The sequence below is a fragment of the Jaculus jaculus genome, chromosome 1, assembly GCF_020740685.1.
Source record: "Jaculus jaculus isolate mJacJac1 chromosome 1, mJacJac1.mat.Y.cur, whole genome shotgun sequence".
Lineage (NCBI taxonomy): Eukaryota > Metazoa > Chordata > Mammalia > Rodentia > Dipodidae > Jaculus > Jaculus jaculus.
In genome coordinates, this window is record NC_059102.1 from 320,625,820 (window position 1) to 320,649,076 (window position 23,257).

The following is a 23,257-nucleotide window of genomic DNA, read 5'->3' on the forward strand; positions in this document are numbered from 1 at the left end:
ATGCACCACTTTGCACCTTGACCACTAATAATGGTGGATTTCCTAGGAACAACTTTGCAGGCACCATGCTTATTCATACTTGGTGGTTTAGGGGGAGGGGGTTCAGGGAGGTTGCCTCTTTCTAAGGAATGACTTTTCCTTCTAAATGTTGCAGGAAGACCAAAATGTTTCCTGAAAACCTTTGCATTTCTGATGGCTTCTAGGATCCCTCTCTGTCCTTATTGGAGTTACCTTTTCATTGCTGGGAGACAACGCCTGACCTAGAGCAGCTTACAGGAGGAAAGGGTTTATTTTGGCTTACAGACAGGGAAAACGATGGCATGAGCAGAGGGTGGACATCACCTCCTGTCCAACAATCAGGTAGACAGCAGCAACAGGAGAGTTTGCTGAATACTGGCAAGGGGAAGCTGGCCATAAGCCCACCTCCACCAATAATCTGCCTCCTGGATGCTCCAGTTCTCAAATTGCCATCAGCTGGGCACCTAGTATTCATAAGACATAAGTTTACGGGGACACTGAATCAAACTACCATAGTCCTGGTATGGTTCTCCATGCTTTCCTCTGGCCTAGAACTTCCCTTCTTACAAGAAAGTGATCAACTTTGGTGTATGTCTATCAATCGATTATAAACCCTCTGGAGCTAAGATTGGTCTTGCTCATTTTTATTCTCCAAATTCTTGGTAGAGTGTCTGAACATACTAAGTGCTATATACATGTTTGCACTACACAGAGCTTCCAGGAGAATGTGGACTAGTATCTCAGAGTGTTATACTGGGAGAATGAATTTACAACTGTTCAGCATGCTGCATAACTTACCATTTGGGGCACTCTCACAAGTATCATGTAATTATCTGTTCACTTAATATAAATATTAGTCCTTATTGTACACATACACATCCCAGCTCTTTAGGTTGTTGATATCAATGGATGTTGAGAACAGAAGTTACAATCTCATGATATGTAGACCAAAGTTGATAAATATTGAGCCTCTATTTATGTTTCCAATGATAAACTATAATCTATCTTATCTTGAAAAAAGTGAGCAAAGGGTTGGAGAGATGGCTTAGTGGTTAAGGCACATGCCTGCAAAACCTAAGGACCCAGGTTCAATTCTCCAGGTCCCATGGAAGCCAGATGCATATGGCATATACAGGCATCTGGAGTTTGTTTGGAGTAGCTGGAGGCCATGGAGTGCCCATTCTCTCTCTCTCCCTCTCTTGCTAATGGGCAATGGCTGCTTCTGTTCATGGGACACACTTCGTCAGTCTCCCCTCTTCCTCACCACCCTGCACGCAGCCTGTGGGTCACTTCTGTTTATTGTCATATGTGTACTATGGTTTTTTTTCTGATGCTGGGATAGAATCCTGGACCTTGTATATGTTAGGCAAGTGCTCAACCATAGAGCTACATCTCCATTCTGCACCATCTTTCTTATTGAGGAAAAATATGTTTGTTTGTTTAGAAAGGCAGTTCCTATAGCCCCTTCCTTGTGCTTCACAATTTGTTATGACAGCTCAGAAAGCTTAATGAAACACTTCATTTACTATTACAGATTTATTTAAATGGCACAATAACAGATCCAAATGGACAACCAGATGCAAAGCTATGCAGTATGAGATCCAGGATGGTCCCAAGTGTAAGAGACTCTGTCACCATAGAGTTGAGGTGTTCCACCCTCTTGGCACAAGGATTTGTTCATCAATCCAGAAATTTCTGAACTCTCTTATAAAGGATTATATGGAGGATTTCTTACATATTAATAGTGGATTAAACCACTCACCCACAGCCAAAGCATTCCATTGATTTGGTGGTTCAATAGAACTCCAGTTCATTTATTTTCAAAGAGCAGGAGTGGGTTAGAAACTTCAGTACTGTGATAATATGATAAAGTCTTTGGCTTTCCTCATAACCTTTTTTTTTTTTTTTTTTTTTCGAGGTAGGGTCTCACTCTAGCTTAGACTGACCTGGAATTCACTATGTAGTCTCAGGGTGGCTTCGAACTCATGGTGATCCTCCTACTTCTGCCTCCCGAGTGCTGGGACTAAAGGCATGTGCCACCACACCTGGCTACCATTCCATCTTGAAGCTAGACAGAAACCCAAGTCGTCTTATCATCCAGGATTCCAAAGGACTTAGAAGCACTTATGTCAGGAATCAGAAATGCATGCCAAGTATTATAGCAAAAGATGGTTTTATCGCCCTTGTCACTCAGAAAAATACTAGACTTTTGGGAACTAGCCTGCTACTCATGATCATTAGTAAATTATATAGAGCAAACCAGTTTTTGGCACACAGTCCACAGTGGTGGTTATTAGCCATGCCTTGTGGATGTAAGAAGCAAAGACTGCTGAGTTTGGGCTGGTTCCAGTGTGTAAGTCTTTAGAGCAGTCTATTGACTAATTGGCCATCCAGCTCTCTTCTCCCATTTCCTTTAGGGATTCGAATCCAGAACACCTGTCATATGGTATGGCCAAAATAGCTTGACAGTATAAGGTGATTCTTGAGTTCTACTTATGTATACCTCCTTCCATGTGTGTAAGAGTCAGTATTCCATATATTAAATCTACACTATATTTAACATTGAGTGTCAGTTGAAATTAATCATGCATCTTATTCTAGGGAAACATGCAACATTCTTGGGTAAAGACAGGCGAAGATTCCAGGGTGGATGAAGCTGCCAGGAGACCATTTTCTCATGGCGATGCAGATACTGGCAAAGCCACGTCTACTGGTGAAGCTGAAAAATGGAAGCTAGAACTGGTGAGTATTGGGAGGTTTTTCTTTTATGTATCTCTTCATTATTCCCTTTGCATTTGTTTTCAAGTCTGATAAAATACACATAACATAAATTTGCCATTTAACCATTTTAAAGGTGCAGTTTATGAAGAACATCCACAGTACTGTGTAATCACCCAAACCACCCATTTTTCAAATGTTTCATATTTCATTATATGTATATCCTATACTTTTTCATTTGTTTAAAGACATTTGAGTCATTTCTGCCTTTTGACTATTATGAATATTTCTGCTATGAACATTGGTATATGTCTTTTGTGTCCCTATTTTTAATTATGTTAAGTATTAACCTAGAAATGTACTTGTTGGAAATACAAATAATTCTTCACTCTGTTTTCCTCTGTTCCTTGAATTTGTCATTTCAGTTGTCGTTCAAGTTTGCCACTTCTGTCTTCTATTTGCTTGTGTCTCCTCTTGAACCCCTCTGATGAACTTTTCATGTCAGTTAGTGTTTGTGTTTTTACTTTGCAGTTCCTGTGTGATTTAATAACCTTTTAGAGTTTTTTTTTCTTCTAGTTTTCCAATTTTTCAAGGGGTTCCATTTTAGCCCATGCTGACCTGAAATTTACTATGCAGTCTTAGGATGGCCTGCCTATAAATCACAGAGATCCTCCTACCCCTGCCTCCAGAGTGCTGGGATTAAAGGTATGCCCCACACCTGGCTCCTAGTTTGGTTTTGTTTCTTTGTTTTTTGTTGTTGTTTAGGTGGTCTGCACCAAACCCAGGGTTGTGTGTATGCTAGACAAGCACTGTATCTTTGAGCTAGACATCCAACCTTTGGTTTTGAAACAGAATCTTGTTTAATAAAGGCCAGACTGCTTGGAATTTACCTTGCCCAGGTCTTGAAGTAGTTGATAGGTAGCTTAGGTTGGCTTTGAACTTGCATGCTTCCTGCCTCTGCAGTGTGGGGGTGCACCCCACTACTTTTTAGTTTTCTGAGTAAGGGTCTTAAATATTTTTTCATTAGAATTATTCTTAGCTTGTTTTAGATGCTATCATGTGATGTTTTTTAAATTTCATACTACTTTTTAGTTTTCTGAGTAAGGGTCTTAAATATTTTTTCATTAGAATTATTCCTAACTTGTTTTAGATGCTATCATGTGATTATTTTTTAAATTTCATTTTCTAACTCCTCATATGATTTAAAAAACTTACAATGTTTTTGTTTTAACTAAATCATAACTTTTAACTAGTGTTAGAAGAATTTTTTTTTTCTGTTCTTTTATTTTCTTCTTTCCCTATTTGTATCTTTATAATTGAGGTGGGTTTCTTTTACAAAGTATATAATTGCATTTTACTTTCTTACCCACTTGGATAATATCGCACCTGTGTATGTGTGCAGAGACAAATGTCAAATTTCTTCCTCATTCTCCTCCTCATTTTACTGAGGCGGGGGTCTCTCATTTGAGCCCAAGTGTCGTGTGAGTGCTTTCCTGGAGCGACTTCTACAAGCGCTTGTTCCCCACAGGAAGAGTGTATCTGACAGAAGAAAGTCTGATTCCTCCAGGGTTCACCCTGGTGAACCAATGGGTTGGTTGGGCTTCCTTACTAAGCATGGAAACTCCAAAGCAGCCTTTGTATAGAAAAGTCTCATCTCAGCATTGATGACACAATCCCATGCTTACAGATTCAGCTAGTTTAGCTAGCCAGGTTGCCCCCAGGCATCTTCTGTTTCTACCTCCTAAATACTGGGATTATAAGCAGGCCTTCATGGCCATCTGACATTAATGTGGAAGTTGGGGGATTTGAACTCCTGTCCTCATGCTTACACAGTACAGTCCCAAGTTCTCTGTCCAGAATATTTGCTTTGCAATTTGGGTATCTACAACATTGATATTCAATGTGATTGTTTATGTAACTGATAACTCAATTTACTCATCTTGCTACTAGAATTCTTTTTATATTTTTATTTGTTCTTTTCTTCTTGTCCTGTTGTCTTACATTATTTTTTTTATGACATTTTGTCTTCTGTTTTGCCATCAACATTAATTTCATAGATGAAGTCACAAACCCAGGATTATTTTTAGGGTCCTTCTTTCATATGTAGTTCATCATAAAATTCTGTCAGTCTTACTCTGAAATATAACAGTATTAAGAGTGCTAAAGCCTTTCTCTTCAATTTTTACTATGTGATTACTTTTGTTCACAATCTTAACTTTTACCTATATTTATTTGCAATGAATTCTTAATTGGTTTTCCCTTCCTGTTATTCTGATTTGATTCAACCTGATAAAAAGTTTTCAGTGACTACCTAATGCCTAGACTACATGAGTTGGATAAAGATAGGGACATTTTATTCTTTTTGTGGCTCAAGCTTTTCCGTTTAGTCTACCTTCAAACGCTGCTCCAGCTACCATTTTACTTGCCAGTGCCACCGAGTGGCCTCCTGTCCGCAGATACAATGCAGCGTCTTTACATTCTGTAACGTTTTCTGTGCTAAAAATTATCTTTCAAGTCTTAGTATCTGTTTTTGAAGTTTTCTTTATTTATTTATTTTTTTTTTTGGCTTGTCAGGAAGTCTTACCTTGCTAGAGTTTCTTTTTACCTTCTCTGTACCTCATTAAAGCAATTATATGTAATTGAAATTTTCCATGTGCCTTTCTGTTCCTGCTGAGAATATGAACTCCTTGGGGCCTGAGGTTCCTTAGGGTGGATACACAATTAATTTTAGTTAATCAAAGAGGAGCTGGGTACAGAGGAGCCTTGCAAATAGTATACCAATCTGGCTTGTTATTGTAGACTTTATCCTGTTGATCTTTGTCACTTATCCAGTTCATATATTTTGTATGTCAAGTCTGCTTTAGTCACATTCTGGTATTCTCATAAGATCCCCCAGTGCTCTCATGAACCTAGCAAGTAACATTTGGTTTTCTTTAAAGTCACACTTTTAAGGATTAGACCTGATGTGCAACTTTGAAAATAAGAATTGTCAGCAGTCATTATTTTATGACTCAATAGTTCCTTCTAGGCATTCACCTAATAATAAAAATAGAAAAGCTTGGTGTGTGCTAAAGAAAATGTTTCCAGATGAGCTGGAGAGATGGCCTAGTGGTTAAGTGCTTGCCTATGAAATCTAAGGACCCTGGTTCAAGGCTCGATTCCCCAGGACCCATGTTAGCCAGATGCACAAGGGGGCACAAGCATCTGGAGTTCCTTTGCAGTGGCTAGAAGCCCTGGCTCACCTATTCTGTCGCTATCTCTCTCTCTCTCCCCCTCTTTCTCTGTCACTCTCAAATAAATAAATAATAAACAAAAAAAAATTTAAAAAAAGAAAATGTTTCCAGAAACATTGCTTTTCCTACTGGTAACAAAGAATTAAATTTAATATTTATAATTTAAATTTGCTTGTGAAACAAGGGGCATTGAGAATTTCTTTCTTCTTTTCTGTAGGAGAGGCTGAAACTTACATATGAGGCAAAGAGTGAAATTCTGGAATCTCAAGTATTGTACCTGAGGTAAAGTGAAAGCATCCGTTTACAATCACAGCAAAAGCATGATCTTAAAATTAAAAATATACCTTAATGTTTGATAAATGTCATTTTAACTCAAAATTAGAATTATTTGGCAGCATTTTAAAAAATGTGTGTGTTGTTTATGTGTAGGTCTGTGTGTATGTTTGGGTACATATGTGCCACTGTGTGTGTGTGTGTGTGTGTGTGTGTGTGTAGGGCAGAAGATGGTATCTAAACATCCAACTTCCATCTTCTCTGAGACAGTCTGTCTTTACTGCTGGACAGGTCAGTGTAGGTGACCCACAAGGCCAGGATTCTCCTGACTCAGCCTCCCATTGTCTTGGAATTACACATGCATGTTGTGTCTGGCTTTATGAGGGTGCTGGGATTAAACTGGAGTGGGTAGGCTTGCAGAGCAAGTGCCTGTAACAATTGAGCCATCTCCTTAGTCTCTTGTTAGATTTGATATATTCAATAGAAAAAAATGTCCTGGGACTATTAAAGGGAAAGAGAAGTTGTGCATCTTTTTCCGATTTCCATTTTTGAGATCACAATTAAAAATGTTATTCCCTTATAAAGCACTTGTGTTTTCTCATAGGAAATGATTACTAGCTGTTCTTAAAAATTATGTTTTTATCATGAAAATAAAGAATTCTAGTTTTGAAATTATAAGCAAGTATTTTTCTCTGACTATATTCTTTATCTGATTTTCAAATTGCAATGAGATGATTTGAGTATTTGTATACATAATGAGTTTGAGTATTTACAGTGAATGGTTTAACACTTTTTATATTCTGTATGCCAATGAAACCTATATATTATAGATTCATTGCTAATTATTTATATATAATGAGTGTAAAGAGACATCAGTTAACTTTCTTGTTAAAAGTCTAATTAGAAATAAGTATGTAATTCTTACAGTCCATCTGCTAAGTACATACATCTGAAGTAATGCTAAGTAACATAATGCATGGCTTCATCACATATATTACTGTTTGTGTATTTTTAGTGTATTCCTAGGGTTTTTGTAGCTTATCTTGATGAGTTTTAGGGATTTTATAGAGATTTTTACAGTTTGACAAAGAAACCTGATATTTTAAGAGTGTACTTTTTGCGTTCATGGTTTTAAATCTTTTTATCATGTTTTAATATGTATTGTTATGTCATTATTAGTTTTTGAAGTAGTATATACAGAGAGTAAGTAGTTAGATGATGATAGATAGATAGACAGACAGACAGATAGATGGACGACAGAGGATTGGATCTACCCCAGGACAGGTGTGCTCTACCCGCCTGGTTTTATTTGGCACAGGACACCAAGCGCAGGGCTTCATGCTAAGGAAACACTAGAAGCTGTGTTATGTCCCAGCCACGAAGTAGTAAATTTCTAGATAATTTCACTTAGAGGAATATAGCTATTTTGTCTTGTTCAAAAATCAACTATACCACCCCTAGGTATATTAAAATACCAGTTCACAGTGAATTAGGCTTTTCCTCTGCATACTTCTTTTTCTTCATTTTCTTTTAGCATAATTTGAGATTACTTAAAGATGTGCATTCTTAAATTAAAAATGTTGTAAGGGGGCTGGAGAGATAGCTTAGTGGTTAAGCGCTTGCCTGTGAAGCCTAAGGACCCCGGTTCGTGGCTCGGTTCCCCAGGTCCCACATTAGCCAGATGCACAAGGGGGTGCACGTGTCCGGAGTTCGTTTGCAGAGGCTGGAAGCCCTGGCGCGCCCATTCTCTCTCTCTCCCTCTATCTGTCTTTCTCTCTGTGTCTGTCGCTCTCAAATAAATAAATAAATAAATTTTTAAAAAATGTTGTAAGGTAGCTATTTCTTTTAATTTCTTTCCTCATCTCTAGTAACTAAATGTTCTTGAATGTTTTGTGTTGTGTTTGAGTCTGACAGAAATTAGTAACAGAGCCTTGTCTTTGGGGTGTGCTTCTCATACAGGTTTTGAGAGTCAGAAACGGTACTGAAAATGAAAACTGTTCTGTTGGAGATAGTATCTTGGAAACATGCTGAAAAGCTCTCTCTCTCATTCTCACTTTTGTTTGTTTTTCCAGGGTTGGGTCTGACTCTAGCCTAGGCTGACCTGGAATTCACTATGTAGTCTCAGGGTGGCCTTGAACTCATGGTGATCCTCCTACCTCTGTCTTCTGGGTGCTGGGATTAAAGGCGTGCGTCACCACACTCGGCTAGAGCCATTTTTAACTTTTAGAGAGCCCATAGACTTTTTCCACTTCCTCCAGGCTGCCTGAGATCACCTATATGACAGCCCAGTGTCTTGGTGATTGGCTTCTCCGCAACGGGAGTCAAATTAAGATAGGCTCAACTATAGCCCCCAACCAAAGAAAGGCTGACAACAGAAGGTAAATTGAGCTGGTAATACAGTGGCTGCCTTTCATTTAGAATTTAGGGCATTGTATCTTTTTAGGGTTAGGGGTTGTCTTTTTTACAAAATATCCAGTAGAAGCTGAGTCAGTGGAACACACAAGGGTTCTCAGCTGCTCAGGTGGCTGAAGCAGGAGGGTTATGAGCTTGAGGACAGCATGAACTAGGTATTGAGCCCTATCTAAAACAAATAAATTAAATTTATAAAATAAGATGCAATCCAGACCCACAGTAAGAAATGAACATCTAGGAACAAAGCTTAGTCACTCAGGTTGATTTTACCAAAGCTTTACTAAAGAGAAAAAAAAAATGCAAATCATATACTGACTGTTTAATCCTTAAGAAGTCAACCTGGGGGTTGGAGAGTTGCTTCAGGGTTTAAGGCTCTTGTTTCCAAAGCCTGATGACCCTGGATTGATTCCTCAGTACCCACATAAACCCAGGGGCACAAAGTAGTACCTGTGTCTAGAGTTTGTTTGCAGTAGCAAGAGGCCCTTGCTATCTAGAATGCCTATTCTCTCTGTCTCCTCTCTTTCTCTCTCCCTCTTCCTCTCCCTCTCTCTCAAACAAATTATTTTTTTGAAAAGCCAAAAATCTTTTTAAAACTTGTCCACTTGGTAAATATAACACATTAGGAGTATGCTCATAAAGTATAAACAAATGAACAAAAGACACACATACATTCCACAGCCTTTTCTTTAGAAAACTGTATAAATTTATAGCTTCTACTTTAGAAATTTTGTTGTTTGTTTTTCTCAATAAAGGGTCTCATTCTAGCCCAGGCTGTCCTGGAATTCACTATGTAGTCTCAGGGTGGACTCGAACTCACAAAAATCCTTTTATCTCTGCCTCCTGAGTGCAAGTGCTCGGATTAAAGATGTCCACCATGCCTGACTACTTTAAAATTTTATGAGTGACAGATTCTATATAAATGGTTTTTGTAACCTATTTTTCTTTTGAAACAATTCTGGTTTTTAAATTTTCTTTTATTGTTTGTTTTGTTTTGTTTTGTTTTTGAGGTAGGTCTTACTCTAGCTCAGACTACCCTGGAATTCATTATATCGTCTCAGGGTGCCCTCGAACTCATGGCGCTCCTCCTACCTCTGCCTCCTCAGTGATTAAAGGCATGAGCCACCACACCTAGCTATTTTTGAAACAATTCCTTGCAGAACTTTCTCATTGGATCAGTTTTGATATTCCTCTCCTGAAGAGAATAGGTAATAGTAACTAGGATGTTCCCCCACTTCAAGGATTTTGTGTTGTATTGTCTCACCCCTTTTAAAAAAGAAACTATTTAATATATATATATATATATATATATATGGAGTTTTCATTTTGGGGATAACAGAATGTTAATGGATGTGGTACCTTACTAAAGGATACCTCTGATCTGTAATGAAATATTAAAAGAAGTTGAGCTAATTATTTAATATATTCAAGTTTCTTTATAGTCACTGTGTCAATTAGGGTATTCACATGTGTGTTCTAGCATTGTGGTAAAAATTAACAAGGTACTATGTAAAAAACATCCCTATGAAAACACTCTAGATGATGATATTATTCACTGATGACTTGAAAGTAGTATGCTTTTTATCTGCTGTTTTCTAGAATTTTTTCCACTAACTTTTAGGAAAGACTTGGCTGAATATCAGAAGAACTGTGACGATCTTAAAGAACGCCTGAAGCATAAAGAGTCTCTTCTTGCTGCCAATCTTTCCAACCGTGTGGGTGGCCTTTGTTTGAAGTGTGCTCAGCATGAAGCTGTGCTTTCCCAGACCCACAGTAATGTGCATGTCCAGACCATTGAAACACTGACCAAGTAAGTATGCGTCTATGTGTGCAGTCTCTGCCAGCATAGAAAATGATGCCTTTAAAGGGCACTCTGTTCTCTGCTAAGTCCACATGTGTTTTAAGTTAGCTTCAAATAAAGTGGATTTTTGACAGTTCCTTCACTGTTAGTTTCTTAAAGAAGGATGGGTTGGATCTACCAACTGTAGATAGCCATGGCACATTAGGCAATACTTAGATCTCTTGGTTTCAGTCTCATCTGAAGTAATCCATTGAAGTCAATAATTACAGGATGACTCAGTTCTGTGACTTTATACTTGAGAATCTAGTATAATTCTGAACATAACTGTGTGATAGGAATTCCTGAGATTTTGCCATAACGTGGACTGTCCTCTGTGGCTGAGGTAGAATGGCCATCACCACATCTTCATCATGTGCATGTTGAGTGGAATATTATGAGTACAGTAGAAGGGCCCACTGCATCATCATATTAACAACATGAGGACCAACTTGGGAGAAATCACAAAAGAGCTTTTATGCACCCAAGTTTTCATGTAGGCTGAAATACTCCAGTGCTCTTATGCACCTCTTGTTCTGTTTTCACTCTTTAGAGAAAGTCTTGTGTGTGTGTGTAAATTTCATTCAGTGGAAGTTGAAAATTTTATCTTAGTATAAGATCCAGTGGTTTGGAAACTGTGTTCCCTCATGAACCCTACTATTGCCCATGTTTGAGCCCAAATATCACTTCCTTTTAGAAAAGTGTTCTCTCCGGGTAGAGAGATGGCTTAGTGGTTAAGGTGCTTGCCTGTGAAGCCTAAGGACCCATGTTGACTCTGCAGGTCCCATGTAAGCCAGATGCACAAGATGATACATGTGCAAGGTCACACATGCCCTCTAGGTGCCACACATGTCTGGAATTTGATTACAGTGGCTGGAGGCCCTGGCACACCAATTTTTCTCTCTCTCTCATTTTCACTATCTCTTTAAAAAAAAAAAAAAAGCCAGGCTATTGGGCTTGCCTAGGGAGAAAAAAAAATTCTGTCATGAAGCCCCGCCCCATCAGGTCCTCAGCTGACTTAGACTCCGTTCTCCTGTGACTTTATAAAATGTCATGTATACCTGGACGTAGCTATGACATTGTGTTTCTTTCCTCAGGCTAGGTTCCTATCAGGGTGCCTGGCCTCGGGTGGGCACTCAGTGTGGATGTTTGCTTTTCATATGATGAGTTATTTACTGCATAGCAGTCAAAGAGTCTGTAGTTGGAATTGGTGTGGGAATATGGAATGAGTATGGTCTTTAGAGGCAGACAGATACTGCTGAATGTCTTGACCTTACACAAATCCTTTTTTTAAAAAAAGAAGCATTTTTGAGGTAGATATTATGCCCATTTTATAGCTCAGGAAACAGATGGCCCTAAAAATTAAACATCCCATTTCCTCTGCAGTCACATGATTCAGTCCACACTGCTACATGAGCCTAGGGTAACAATAACATAATAACAACAAACGCTAAATTGAATGCAATGTACCAGGATTTTTAAAAAGAAAACTTAAATTTTTATTTCTATTTAATAAAAGAGAATAGAACTATACCTTACAAAAATGAACTTGGATCTGGGTGTGGTAGTGTATGCCTTTCATCCTAAGAATCAGGAGGTAGGGGTACAAAGATCATTTTGAGTTTGAGGCCAGCCTGGGACTACAGAGTGAGTTCCAGGTCAGCCTGGGCTAGAGTGAAATTGTGCCCCCAAAACAAACAAACAATGAATCTGGTAGTTTAAGAGCCAAAAAATATAATTCAGGCTATGAGTATTACATGTAAAAACAGAAAATTATCTTAAATTATTTTGTACTCAAGCATTACATGATAAGTAAAAGTCATAGGGGAAAAATGACACCCTTGACTCCATAAAAAGTCTGTTTATGGGTGCTGGATGAGATGGCCATACCCATAATCCTGGTACTTGGTAGGCAAAGGCAGGAGAATGAGAGCTGCCAGCCAACCTGAACTATATCTTGAGGTCATGTCTCTCTTATAGGGCTAAGGATGTAGCTCAGTGGTTCAGAACTGGCTTAGGTGGCGAAAGTTCAGTGACTAGTGGTGTAATAAATTATTAATTTATTTGTAGTAAAATGTTAAAAATATATTAACACTTAGAAAATATTTGTCACATATAGTTGGTAAAATATGTAAAGAATTTTCTTTGAAACAAAAAATAATGACAAACTGTCCAGTTACATGGCAAGTAAAGGAAAAGAATTTGAAATCAATTAGAGAGGATATCAGGACATGAGCAGATATTCATCTTATTTGTATTTAAGGAAGTCCAATCTAAGAAAAAATCTAACACATCAGATTAGTGAAATTAAAGATTAGTAATTCTAAAAGGTGGTGATGTCATGAGTAAGCATGCTCCTCTGGAAGAACTAGAAAATTGGTATAACTACTTAGAGCATAATCTAGATATTATCAGTTATTTAAATTATGTATTATACTTTTCAAAATATACCCCAGCAGAGAAAATCATGGGCATAAGTAATAGGACCTGTGGAAGGAAAGCTTGTTCGAGCATCATTTGTGTGCTATGACCAAAGAGTCTTTCAGAGGGAACAAACCATTCTTTGGATAAACATTGATAATTTACATACAATATTAAAAAAAAAAGAATTGTAGCATATCTATCTGAATATTGGGCTATAAAACATATTTTTGAAACAAAATACAATAGCTAGAGGCTGTCACACTAGATGTTTTCTTTTGATTCACACATATGCTAGAAAAAGAATAAATACCAAATACTCAGTAGCAATTATCACTTGGAACACTTGGAATAATAGAAAAAACATTGGAATTCAAAATTTATTTTAGATAGGTCTTTAGCTATATTAACAATTAATTTTATAAGAGAAATAAAAAAATTAAAACAAAATAAGCAGATTTTCAAAGGCAGTAGATTGGTAAAACTAACCAACAAATAAAAATCGGAATTTGTCCCCATTACATTACTTTTCATATTAGCCTTCTAGATCATGAATAAAAAGGGGTTTCCTAAGGAGTCTGTGGTGTTTACATTGATTCCAAGTCTAGCATTCATTTCAAAATTAGATTCTTGCTCAGTTATGTATTCTTTTATCTGTATCTTATATTTCATCTCAACCTCTTAAAGTAAATTGTCAGCCTACTTAGTTCAGCTTTCTGCTTTGTCAGCAGATCATGGTTTCTTGCTCTGTTCAAGTAATAGAATACAGTGAAAGGTTTCAGTTTTTAGTATTTTTTTTTTTACTCTTTCTCTATACGATTCCCCTTGGTATAATATGATATTTAGCTTTTTTTCAGCTTACTAATGCAGAATCTTAGCTATTGTGATTGATGCTGACTTTGAAGAGAGACCAATACTTTTTAGGCTCAGATTTCTATATGATGCATCTAGAATCTGGACCCTTCATGATGTAACATAGAGTTAAAATTGCACACTAAATACGAGGAGTTCAAAAGTTTGCTGACATCTTTTGGAATTGTGGCATTGTGATACCAGGTGTAAGTTGCCTTACTTCTCCCTTGAGCCTGCACTGCTTTGACTGCATGGCATGAGTGACTTGTGCAGTAGACAGGGAGGAAATCAGGCACCCCGTGGAGACCAGACCTCCTTGTATTTATGGGGTTTGGCTGGGCTCTCAGGGACTGAGTCAAATGTTCTTAAGAATTGCCCATGGTGCCAGGTGTGGTGGCGCACGCCTTTAATCCCAGCACTTGGGAGGCAGAGGTAGGATTGCCGTGAGTTCAAGGCCACCCTGAGACTACATAGTGAGTTCCAGGTCAGTCTGGACTACAGTGAGACCCTACCTCAAAAATCCAAAAAATAAAAATAAAAAATTGGGCTGGAGAGATGGCTTAGCGGTTAAGCGCTCGCCTGTGAAGCCTATGGACCCCGGTTTGAGGCTCGGTTCCCCAGGTCCCACGTTAGCCAGATGCACAAGGGGGCACACACGTCTGGAGTTCGTTTGCAGTGGCTGGAAGCCCTGGCGTGCCCATTCTCTCTCTCTCCTCCTCTGTCTTTCTCTCTGTGTCTGTCGCTTTCAAATAAAAAAAAAAAAATTGCTGATGGTGTTGAACATGTTTTACAGTTGATATGAATTCTCCATAGTGTTTGTGAACTGCCTTCTACTCCAGACTCTTCACACTGCAAGGTACATCAAGTGCATCAACCTCGTTCATTCTTTCTCTTAATGATCAAAATACCTTTAATAGTAATCAGGATGGAACTGCTTTACATTTAATTCCTTTTGGTACTTCAAAATCCCTTGGAGCAGTTCAGTATACATTTTTTAAAAAAGCATTAATTCTCACGTCTGGAAATTTGGTCTGGCTCGTGATCCAGCAGTATTTATTCTTTCCAGCTGGCTTTTAATGACTGCAGGAGCTTCCCAGAAATGAGGAAGAAAGAAATACTAGTCAGTCCTCTGGACTTTCTATTTATTAATTTATTTGAGAGAGGGGGAAAGAGAGAGAAGGGGGTACAGAGAATGGGTGTGCCAGGGCATACAGACACTCCACATGCATATGCCACCTTGTGCATCTGGCTTAAGAGGTTCCTGGGGAATCAAACCTGGGTCCTTTGACTTTGCAGGCAAGCACCTTAACCACTAAGCCATCTCTCCAGCCCTGGACTTTCTTTTTAAAAAACAGTATCTAATAATGCTCACTTAAATGATAGTAGAAATGCTCAAGAATTGGTAGTAATGGAGAATAGGAATAGTCAGTCAGGAACAGAGACCCAAGAAGAACATAGATGCCAACCTACTGGGCCAGACTAGAAAATGGCCACCAGGAGTCCATTTCCCATCCTTGACCTTGAAAAGTGTTCATGGATCTTCTCCAAACCTGTGTTTCCCCACCCCCTCCCAGGATGGTGTGTACCTTTTCTGTGCACCCACCCACCTAACCAAGATCTCTGCTGTGACCTAAGCCTGATGATGAGACACAGCCCAGTTAGGCACCTCATACTTACGTGTCCAGGGTTCTGAAGAAGCCCGCATCTGGAAACCTGCTGAAGACTCTCCCAGCTGCTCAGCTTAGGAGCCTTACTTTTCCTTGTATCTCTTCTTAAAATAAATCTTTAATAGTTTACCCTTCATGTCTACATTTTCAGTTCCTTGCTAACTGTGGTTAAGAACTGTGGTTGGAGTTGTAATCTCACTAAGAGCTCAATCCTGCATTGGTAATGACTGGGGAATAGTTTCAAGCTGTAAAGGCATTTATGAGTTACTCCATAGTTCAAGATGAGGTTCACGCATATGTCTCCACACAGCCTCTCCTCTGCTTGTTGTAAGCATGCGGCTGGGGAAGGACTTGGCTGGGTTTTCTTCTGCTCCGATGGTTGCACTTCTTCAGTATGTCAGATCCGTCTTAGAGTGGAAGTAGCTCTTTTGTGCATCTTTAACCTTGGCTGCCTTTCTTCGGGGCCAGGGACTAATGTGAGGTTAACACTGTGGCTTGCTTCCTCAAGAAACTTCTGGGTGAAGTTTCTTAAAACGAAACATTCACCGTGTGATGTGTTTAGGTACTTGCTAATTATTTTGCCTTGGAAGCTGGTAATTTGGAGAACTTGTCACTCTCATCCTGACATGCCAGTGTCTGTCCCATCATGAGAACCTCCATCAGATGCAGGAGCCAAGTGAGGGGTGAAAAATGGGAGATCTCCTAGGAGTGACAGGCAGGCACATGGAGCTGGGCAGGAAAAGGGAGCAAGGCCTTAGACTGGCCAGAGAGCCTGGTCTGCCCAGAGTGCTTCTCCTGAGTGAGGCGGCTCAGCGGAGACACGGCCATAACACAGAGATGCAGCGTAGATGAGCTCACACTGCCAAGATGTGCCCTGTGGCTTCCTGATGGGCTGCTTTTGCTGCAGAATTTTGGGGTTTAGGAGGGGTTGCCCAGAATTTTTGAACCCCAAGTTCTGGGTTCTGTACTACTTTTAATAAAGAATTAATAAAGATGGGCTCAAGAAGGATAAATTATGAATTATTAAGTTTATTTAGAGTGAAGTCACAAACTGTGGAGTTTATTTAAGGGAGAAATCACAAGTTGTGAAATTTAGGAAACACGCTCTCATGTGGAAACACTGTACAGTTTATAAGGTTCATTTAAGCAAAATTGAGGTTTTTAGAAAAAGACTGGAGCAGAGCCACAAGCATGTGGAGGAGAATCCCTAAACCTCATTTAAGAGAAGCTGAGGCTTTTAAAGAGAGACTAGAGTAAAACTGTTGGCACATGGAAAGTGAATCTAGGAGCTTGTGTAGGGAGACTTAGGAGGTACAGCCATAGCATCCACCCTGAGATTCCCCATGGAAGAAAGTTAGAAAGGCAAATGGTGGCGAGTTTAGTAATAGCCGAGAGAAAATATAATGAAGAGAGTTACACTCATGATCCCAGAAACAGCCCTTCTGGGCCATTTTATTCAGATAGCGTGCTAGAGTGTGGGCAGCAGGGGCTGCTGTAGATGGTCAGACGTGAGTTCCATTCCTGCCCAGAGTTCCCCATTCGGGTGCCAGGGTGAGGTGGCATGTGGAGTGGCATCTCCTGGTTTTCTTTGGGCCTCAATCGCTAATGGAAACTGCCGGAAAAAAGCTAGCTTTCTCCTATCCTCCTTCACTTGGAAATATGTGACATGTTTTATCTTAAACAGAATTGGAGTGTGTCAGTCCAGGAGCTGTGCAGATGCTCGCTTATTCATTTCCCATCTACTGAGTGATGAGTTTTACAAGACAGCTGTGTTTTAGGGTTTACTTTTAATAATTTTCTGTGGCTTTATGTGAGTTTACATTCTGAAACTTCATTTTTTTTGTCAGGCTCTGAGCCCGCCCTCCCTCTCCCAAACCAGGATATGGAAATTGAGGTTTCAAAAAGTTGTGGAGCTTCTGGAATCAGCATTTTATCTTAATGTAATTCCTGAGCCCTTCCTTACTTTTGTGGGAGAAAAGAGCTTCTCTCTAGGAGCTGGCACCTGAGGACTCAAAACATATCAAAGTCTGCCTTGAAAGATTTGGGACAGTATGGCTCCAGTGTAATTTCCCACCCCCATGTGAAGTGGGCAGCCCACACAGTGTGAGCTGGACACCCACATGCAGTGTAAGACCCTCCCTTTCCTACTTTTCCACAAGAAGACTTTAAAACTCTTTTTCCTATTCTAGGCGGTTCAGAGCTCTCTTCTGCTTTATTTGCTCTGACCCCCATGTAGCTCCATGTTGGCATTAATAAAAACCTTGTGTCCCAATAGAAACTGTCTCAGAAGTTTTCTAAATTCTGAACCTCATACTGCCAGCCCTCTGAAACATTTCTTAAAACAGAACAACTATGTCTTTAAATTAAAACTAAACACATGACCTTTGCAATATAAATCTTAAAATAGTAGAATAAGGAGGATGTCACTCATATTGGTATCCACTTGTATTTCTTCATGCATATGTTTATTCTTTTGTCCTGATTTTGTTGAGCACAAATACTACTGCTCATGAGAGGATGTCTTGAAAAGAGAGTAAGTGGATTAAGCATGTTGTCATAGGAAACAGCTCTGTTAGATTTTGGCTTGGATCCCTCTGTTCACATGCTTGGAAACAAGGAGCTTCTTTATTCATTCTTTTTTGGAACTTGGAGCTCTGGCTTTGATGATGGCATGGAGCGCATAGGAATATCATTGAACTGTGACTTTTGCTTTTCAGTAAGTCTTAGAAATTTAAGGGAAGGGACTGTCTGATGCTTATGTTGACTTGCTGTCCTAAAGACTGAATTTTATTCTATAGTCATGAGGACTTTTGGATTGCATATCCTTTATCTTATATGAAAGCATCCCCCTTTTATGTTCTGTGACTTTGGAAATACAAACACAATACAGTTTTATTTTGCTTAAATATATTTATTTATTGGATTTTTGAAGTAGTGTCTCACTCACTCTAGCCTAGGCTGACCTGAAATTCACTATGTAATCTCAGAGTGTCCTTGAACTCATGGCGATCTTCCTACCTCTGCCTCCCAAATGTTGTGATTAAAGGCATGTACCACCACACCCAGCTTTTATTTTTAGTTTAAAATAGCTTAATGCTGCTTTTTATTCTACTTTTTTACAAAATTATTAAGCTTTATTGTATTTAATCAAACAGTTTATTCTTTCATTTGTTTTAGAACAATTTTATCATTTTAAAATAAATCAGGAAGGTTTTAAGTGAAGATATCCATAATCCCATGAATTTTATGCTATTTATCAATTTATTTTTAATATTTTTATTTTTTTGAAATAAAGTATGCATGCATGGCAGGGCTTCTTGCCACTGTGAATGGACTCCTGGTCCATGCGCCACTTTGCACATCTAGCTTGACCTGGTTCCTGGGGAATTGAACTAGACTTTGCAAGTAAATGCCTTTAACATTGAGCTATCTTCTCAGCCCTTATTCTATTTTTTGTTTGTTTGTTTGTTTGTTTGGAGGTAGGGTCTCACTCTAGCCCAGGCTAATCTGGAATTCACTTTGTAGTCTCAGGCTGGCCTTGAACTCACAACAATTCTCCTACCTCTGCCTCCTGATTGCTGGTACTAAAGGTATGTACCACCAAGTCCAGCTTTATTCTGTATTTTTAAAATTTATATTTATTTACTAGAGACAGGAGTTGGGGAGGGAATGGGTATGACAGGGCCTCCAGCCACTGTAAAACAAGCTCCAGATGCATGTGCTACAATGTACATCTGGCTTACGTGGGTTCTGGAGAATTGAACCTGGGTCCTTAGGCTTTTCAGGCAAGTACCTTAACCACTAAGCCATCTCTCCAGCCCTATTCTGTATTTTTTTTTGTTCATTTTTTTTATTTATTTATTTGAGAGTGACAGACACAGAGAGAAAGACAGATGGAGGGAGAGAGAGAGAATGGGCGCGCCAGGGCTTCCAGCCTCTGCAAACGAACTCCAGACGTGTGCGCCCCCTTGTGCATCTGGCTAATGTGGGACCTGGGGAACCGAGCCTCGAACCGGGGTCCTTAGGCTTCATAGGCAAGCGCTTAACCGCTAAGCCATCTCTCCAGCCCCCTATTCTGTATTTTTAACAATAGCTTTTATAAAGAAATTATTGATAATTATGACTTTCTTCAACATTGCATGTTTTTTAAAAATGTGGCTGCTTTCCAAAAAATTACTTTACCTTTGAGATTTTTTAAACATGTAGTCATTAGTTAATTCTGAAAGGTCTTTAAATTCACTGTTTATGGTCTTCTAAATGAATCTTTAGGAGACTGATGCACTACCTACTGTGCTAAAGAGGCATCTTAAACTATGACTCTGTAAAGTTTGATTTCTTTCAAAATTACAGTTGGTTCACTTCTGATAGTAGAACTTGTTAATGAAAAGCAATTATTTCAGCTGATTTTTTTTTTCTTTAAATAGTTTTATTTATTAAAGAGAGAGAGAGTCAGAGAGAAAGAGGCAGAGAGAGAGAGCAGGGCCTCCTGACACTACAAATGAACTCCTGATGCATGTGCTACTTTGTGCAACTTTATGCAGCTCTATGTGGGCACTGGGGAATCAAACCCAGGCCATCAGGCTTTACAAGCAAGTGCCTTCAACTGTTGAGCCATCTTTCCAGCCCCCTTAACTGTTTTATTTTATTTTTTTGAGGTAGGGTCTCACTCTAGCTCAGGCTGACCTGGAATTCACTCTTTAGTCCCAGGGTGGCCTCGAACTCATGGCAATCTTCCTGCCTCCTGAGAGCTGGGATTAAAGGCAGGTGCCACCATGCCTATCTTACCTTAACTGGTTTAATTTTTTTTTTAATTTTATTTACAAGCAGAGAGAGAGAGAGAGGGAGGGAGGGAGGGAGGGAGAGAGAGAGTGTACACCAGGGCCTCTTGCCATTGCAAATGAACTCCAAATGCATGTGCCACTTTGTGCATCTGGCTTTACATGGGTACTGAGGAATTTGGCCAGTAGGCTTTGCAAACAAGTGCCTTTAACCACTGATTCATTTTCCCATCCCTCAACCAATTTTTAAACTACAGTCAAAAAGTTAGTCTTATTAACAAAATGCAGTAGTATATGTGACAGTACAACTTTCTTTTTTGTTTTTTGTTTTTAATTTTGTTTATCTATACGGAAAGTCCCTCACAATTGGAGAGATGGCTTAGCAGTTAAGGTGCTAGCCTGCAAAGCCTAAGGATCCATGTTCTACTCTCCAGATCCCACATTAGTCAGAGGCACAAAGGTGAGGCAAGTGCAAGGTTGCACATGCCCACTAGGTGGCGAAAGAGTCTGGAGTTTGATTTTAGTGGCTGAAACTATTTCTCCTCTCTCTTTTTCTTTCTGTCTCTCTAAAAAAATAATAATAATTAAAAAAAAGAGTTCCTTGCCTCACTTTTATCTGTGGTCTACTGGACATATTTATTCAATTACAAGTTCCAAAATCTCCTGAGTATTTGATCTGAGATTGGATCCTTGCTTCTTTTGGGAGGGGGCTGAGGGCAAATTCTGCTCATACCTAGCTGAGAGAATTAATTGAAAAAGAATGGCAAAAAGGATTGTGAGAAAAATGGAAAGGACAGGAGAGAAGAATCCGCCAAACCTTTTGAGTCCCCTCCCTTTCTAAGACAGAGAAACTCTTCAGATGGCATAATCTCTCATCTTTTACTTAGCCCCTTCTTTACAGTGTTGACTTCCATTACTGTATAATGCCCATATTCCATACTCTCTTGCTTTCTCCTTTTAGCTTCTCCTTTTTTTTTCAACTCATTTCCTCCTTTTGGGGCCTGACTCTGCAGTGCTCCCTGTGCCAGCCTTGTCCACAATAGGTTACTGTCCCTCGCAGATGTGCTCCTCCTGGAACACCACAGCCTTTCTGGCTGCCCTGCCTGCCACTCTAAGGGAGGACAGAGGCTCATTCTCTGGGCGAGCTTTCCTATGCCAGGCTCCCTGGCCCTTCTTCTAATGCATGCACGTACGAGTTCATGACCTTTTGATCATTCCTTGTTTTGGGTGTTCTTTCTGTGCTGACAGAGAGAGAGATGACTTAATGTCTGCGCTGGTTTCTGTGCGGAGCAACTTGGCAGATGTGCAGCAAAGAGAAACAAGTGCCTACGAGCAGGTGAAGCAAGCTGTGCAAATGACGGAAGAGGCCAATTTTGAGAAGACCAAGGCAAGTCTGATAGGCTGAAATAACATGCCATTACTCCTTTCTTCCCATGAGCAGATCTCAGGTTATTCTTCACAACTAAACCTCTTTATAAATGCACAAATGGTGGTGCCTGGTTGTAATCCCAGCAGTCAGGATGCAGAGGTGGGGAGAGCCGCTATAAATTCGAGGCCAGCCTGGAACTAAAGAGTAACTTCAAGGTCAGCCTGAGCAGTAAGACCCTGCCTCAAAAAAGAAAAAAAATATCTATATACAAAAATTGGGTACCAACCTGGTAATGTTGACTTTTCTAAATTAAAATAATCTGGTCAGGCATGGTGGCACTCTCCTTTAATCTCAGCACTGGGAGGCCGATGTAGAAGAATCGCTGTGAGTTCAAGGCCACCCTGAGACTACATCGTGAATTCCAGGTCAGCCTGGGCTAGAGCGAGACCCTACCTCGAAAAAACAAAACAAAAAACCCCAATTGTCATTTGGAGTATTCTTATTTGAATCCTCTTTTTACATTCTTGCCAGATTGTAATACATCTCGGTAGAGTTCTTGGAGAGACTTGTGTGCATAATCTTCTTGTTTGCTAATAGTTTTCAATACTGGATATATATATATATATATATATATATATATATATATTTTTTTTTTTTTTTTTCCTGAGGTAGGGATTCACTGTAGCCCAGGCTGACCCTGGAATTCACGATGCAGTCTCAGGGTGGCCTCAAACTCTCGGCAATCCTCCTACCTCTGCCTCATGAGTGCTGGGATTAAAGGAGTGTGCCACCATGCCTGGCCAATACTGGCCATAATCATGTGTTTGTCTGTATTCCTGTATGACTAATGGCAAATATTTGTCCTCTGTATGTAGGAGATTGTGAGGACATCTACATATTCTAATCACATGTGTCTATTTAATAGTATCTCTATATATGGCTGAAATGCATTGTCAGCTAAGTCAAATATACCTAATGTTTGCTTGTAACTATGTAATGTGAATATACCTAATGTATACCTTTCATGTTGCTGGGGCAAAATTCCTGACAAAAGCAACTTAAGAATGAAGGATTCATTTTGGCTCACAATTCAAGGTCACAGTCCATGATGAGGAAGGTTGGTAGGAGGAGCATGCCTAATTGGTCACATTGCCTCTGATGTCAGGAAGCAGAGAGACATGAATGCTTGCTTACTTTTCCTTCTGCACAGTTCAGTAACTCAGCCCATGGAATAGTGCTAATGTGGGTCTTCCCCCATCAACTAACTTAATCAAGATCATGTCTTTAAGCATGCCTGGGGGCTTGTTTCCTAGGTGATTCTAGGTCCTGTCAAGTTGACAATCCATGAACCATCACACCTAACAATAGTAGTAATAATCATAATTCACAATAAGTGATCCATGTTTTAGGTACTTTGAATAATTGGAGATTACTCTTGGTAGATTGCAGACCTTCAAGTTGCTGTGTAGTTCTTCTTGATGTGCTTGCGTTAACAGTGCTGCTAGCGCTTAACACACAGCCAGTGATGACATCCATAGACAGTGCAGACATAGAACCTTGTTTTCACCGCCAGAGCTTGCGCTGGTCAGCATGTGTCTCACCCTTGTGCACAAGAAAGCAGCCCTAATCTTGAGTGCACTGAAACTGGTAATCTTTTGAGTGCTGACATGATGCTCAAAACC

The 23,257-nt window shown here is 39.5% G+C and overlaps 1 protein-coding gene across 7 annotated transcripts in view; it reads left to right on the forward strand.

Annotated features, from left to right (window-relative positions):
* Sdccag8 (SHH signaling and ciliogenesis regulator SDCCAG8) overlaps nt 1-23,257 on the forward strand; it is a 223,535-nt gene that overhangs the window by 33,501 nt on the left and 166,777 nt on the right. For all 7 annotated transcript variants that reach the window (XM_045151003.1, XM_045151019.1, XR_006637261.1 and 4 more), the window contains 4 exons: nt 2,620-2,760; nt 6,187-6,251; nt 10,273-10,461; nt 21,455-21,593. In XM_045151003.1, the coding sequence (XP_045006938.1) occupies nt 2,620-2,760; nt 6,187-6,251; nt 10,273-10,461; nt 21,455-21,593 (534 nt within the window). The remainder of the gene's footprint in view (nt 1-2,619; nt 2,761-6,186; nt 6,252-10,272; nt 10,462-21,454; nt 21,594-23,257) is intronic.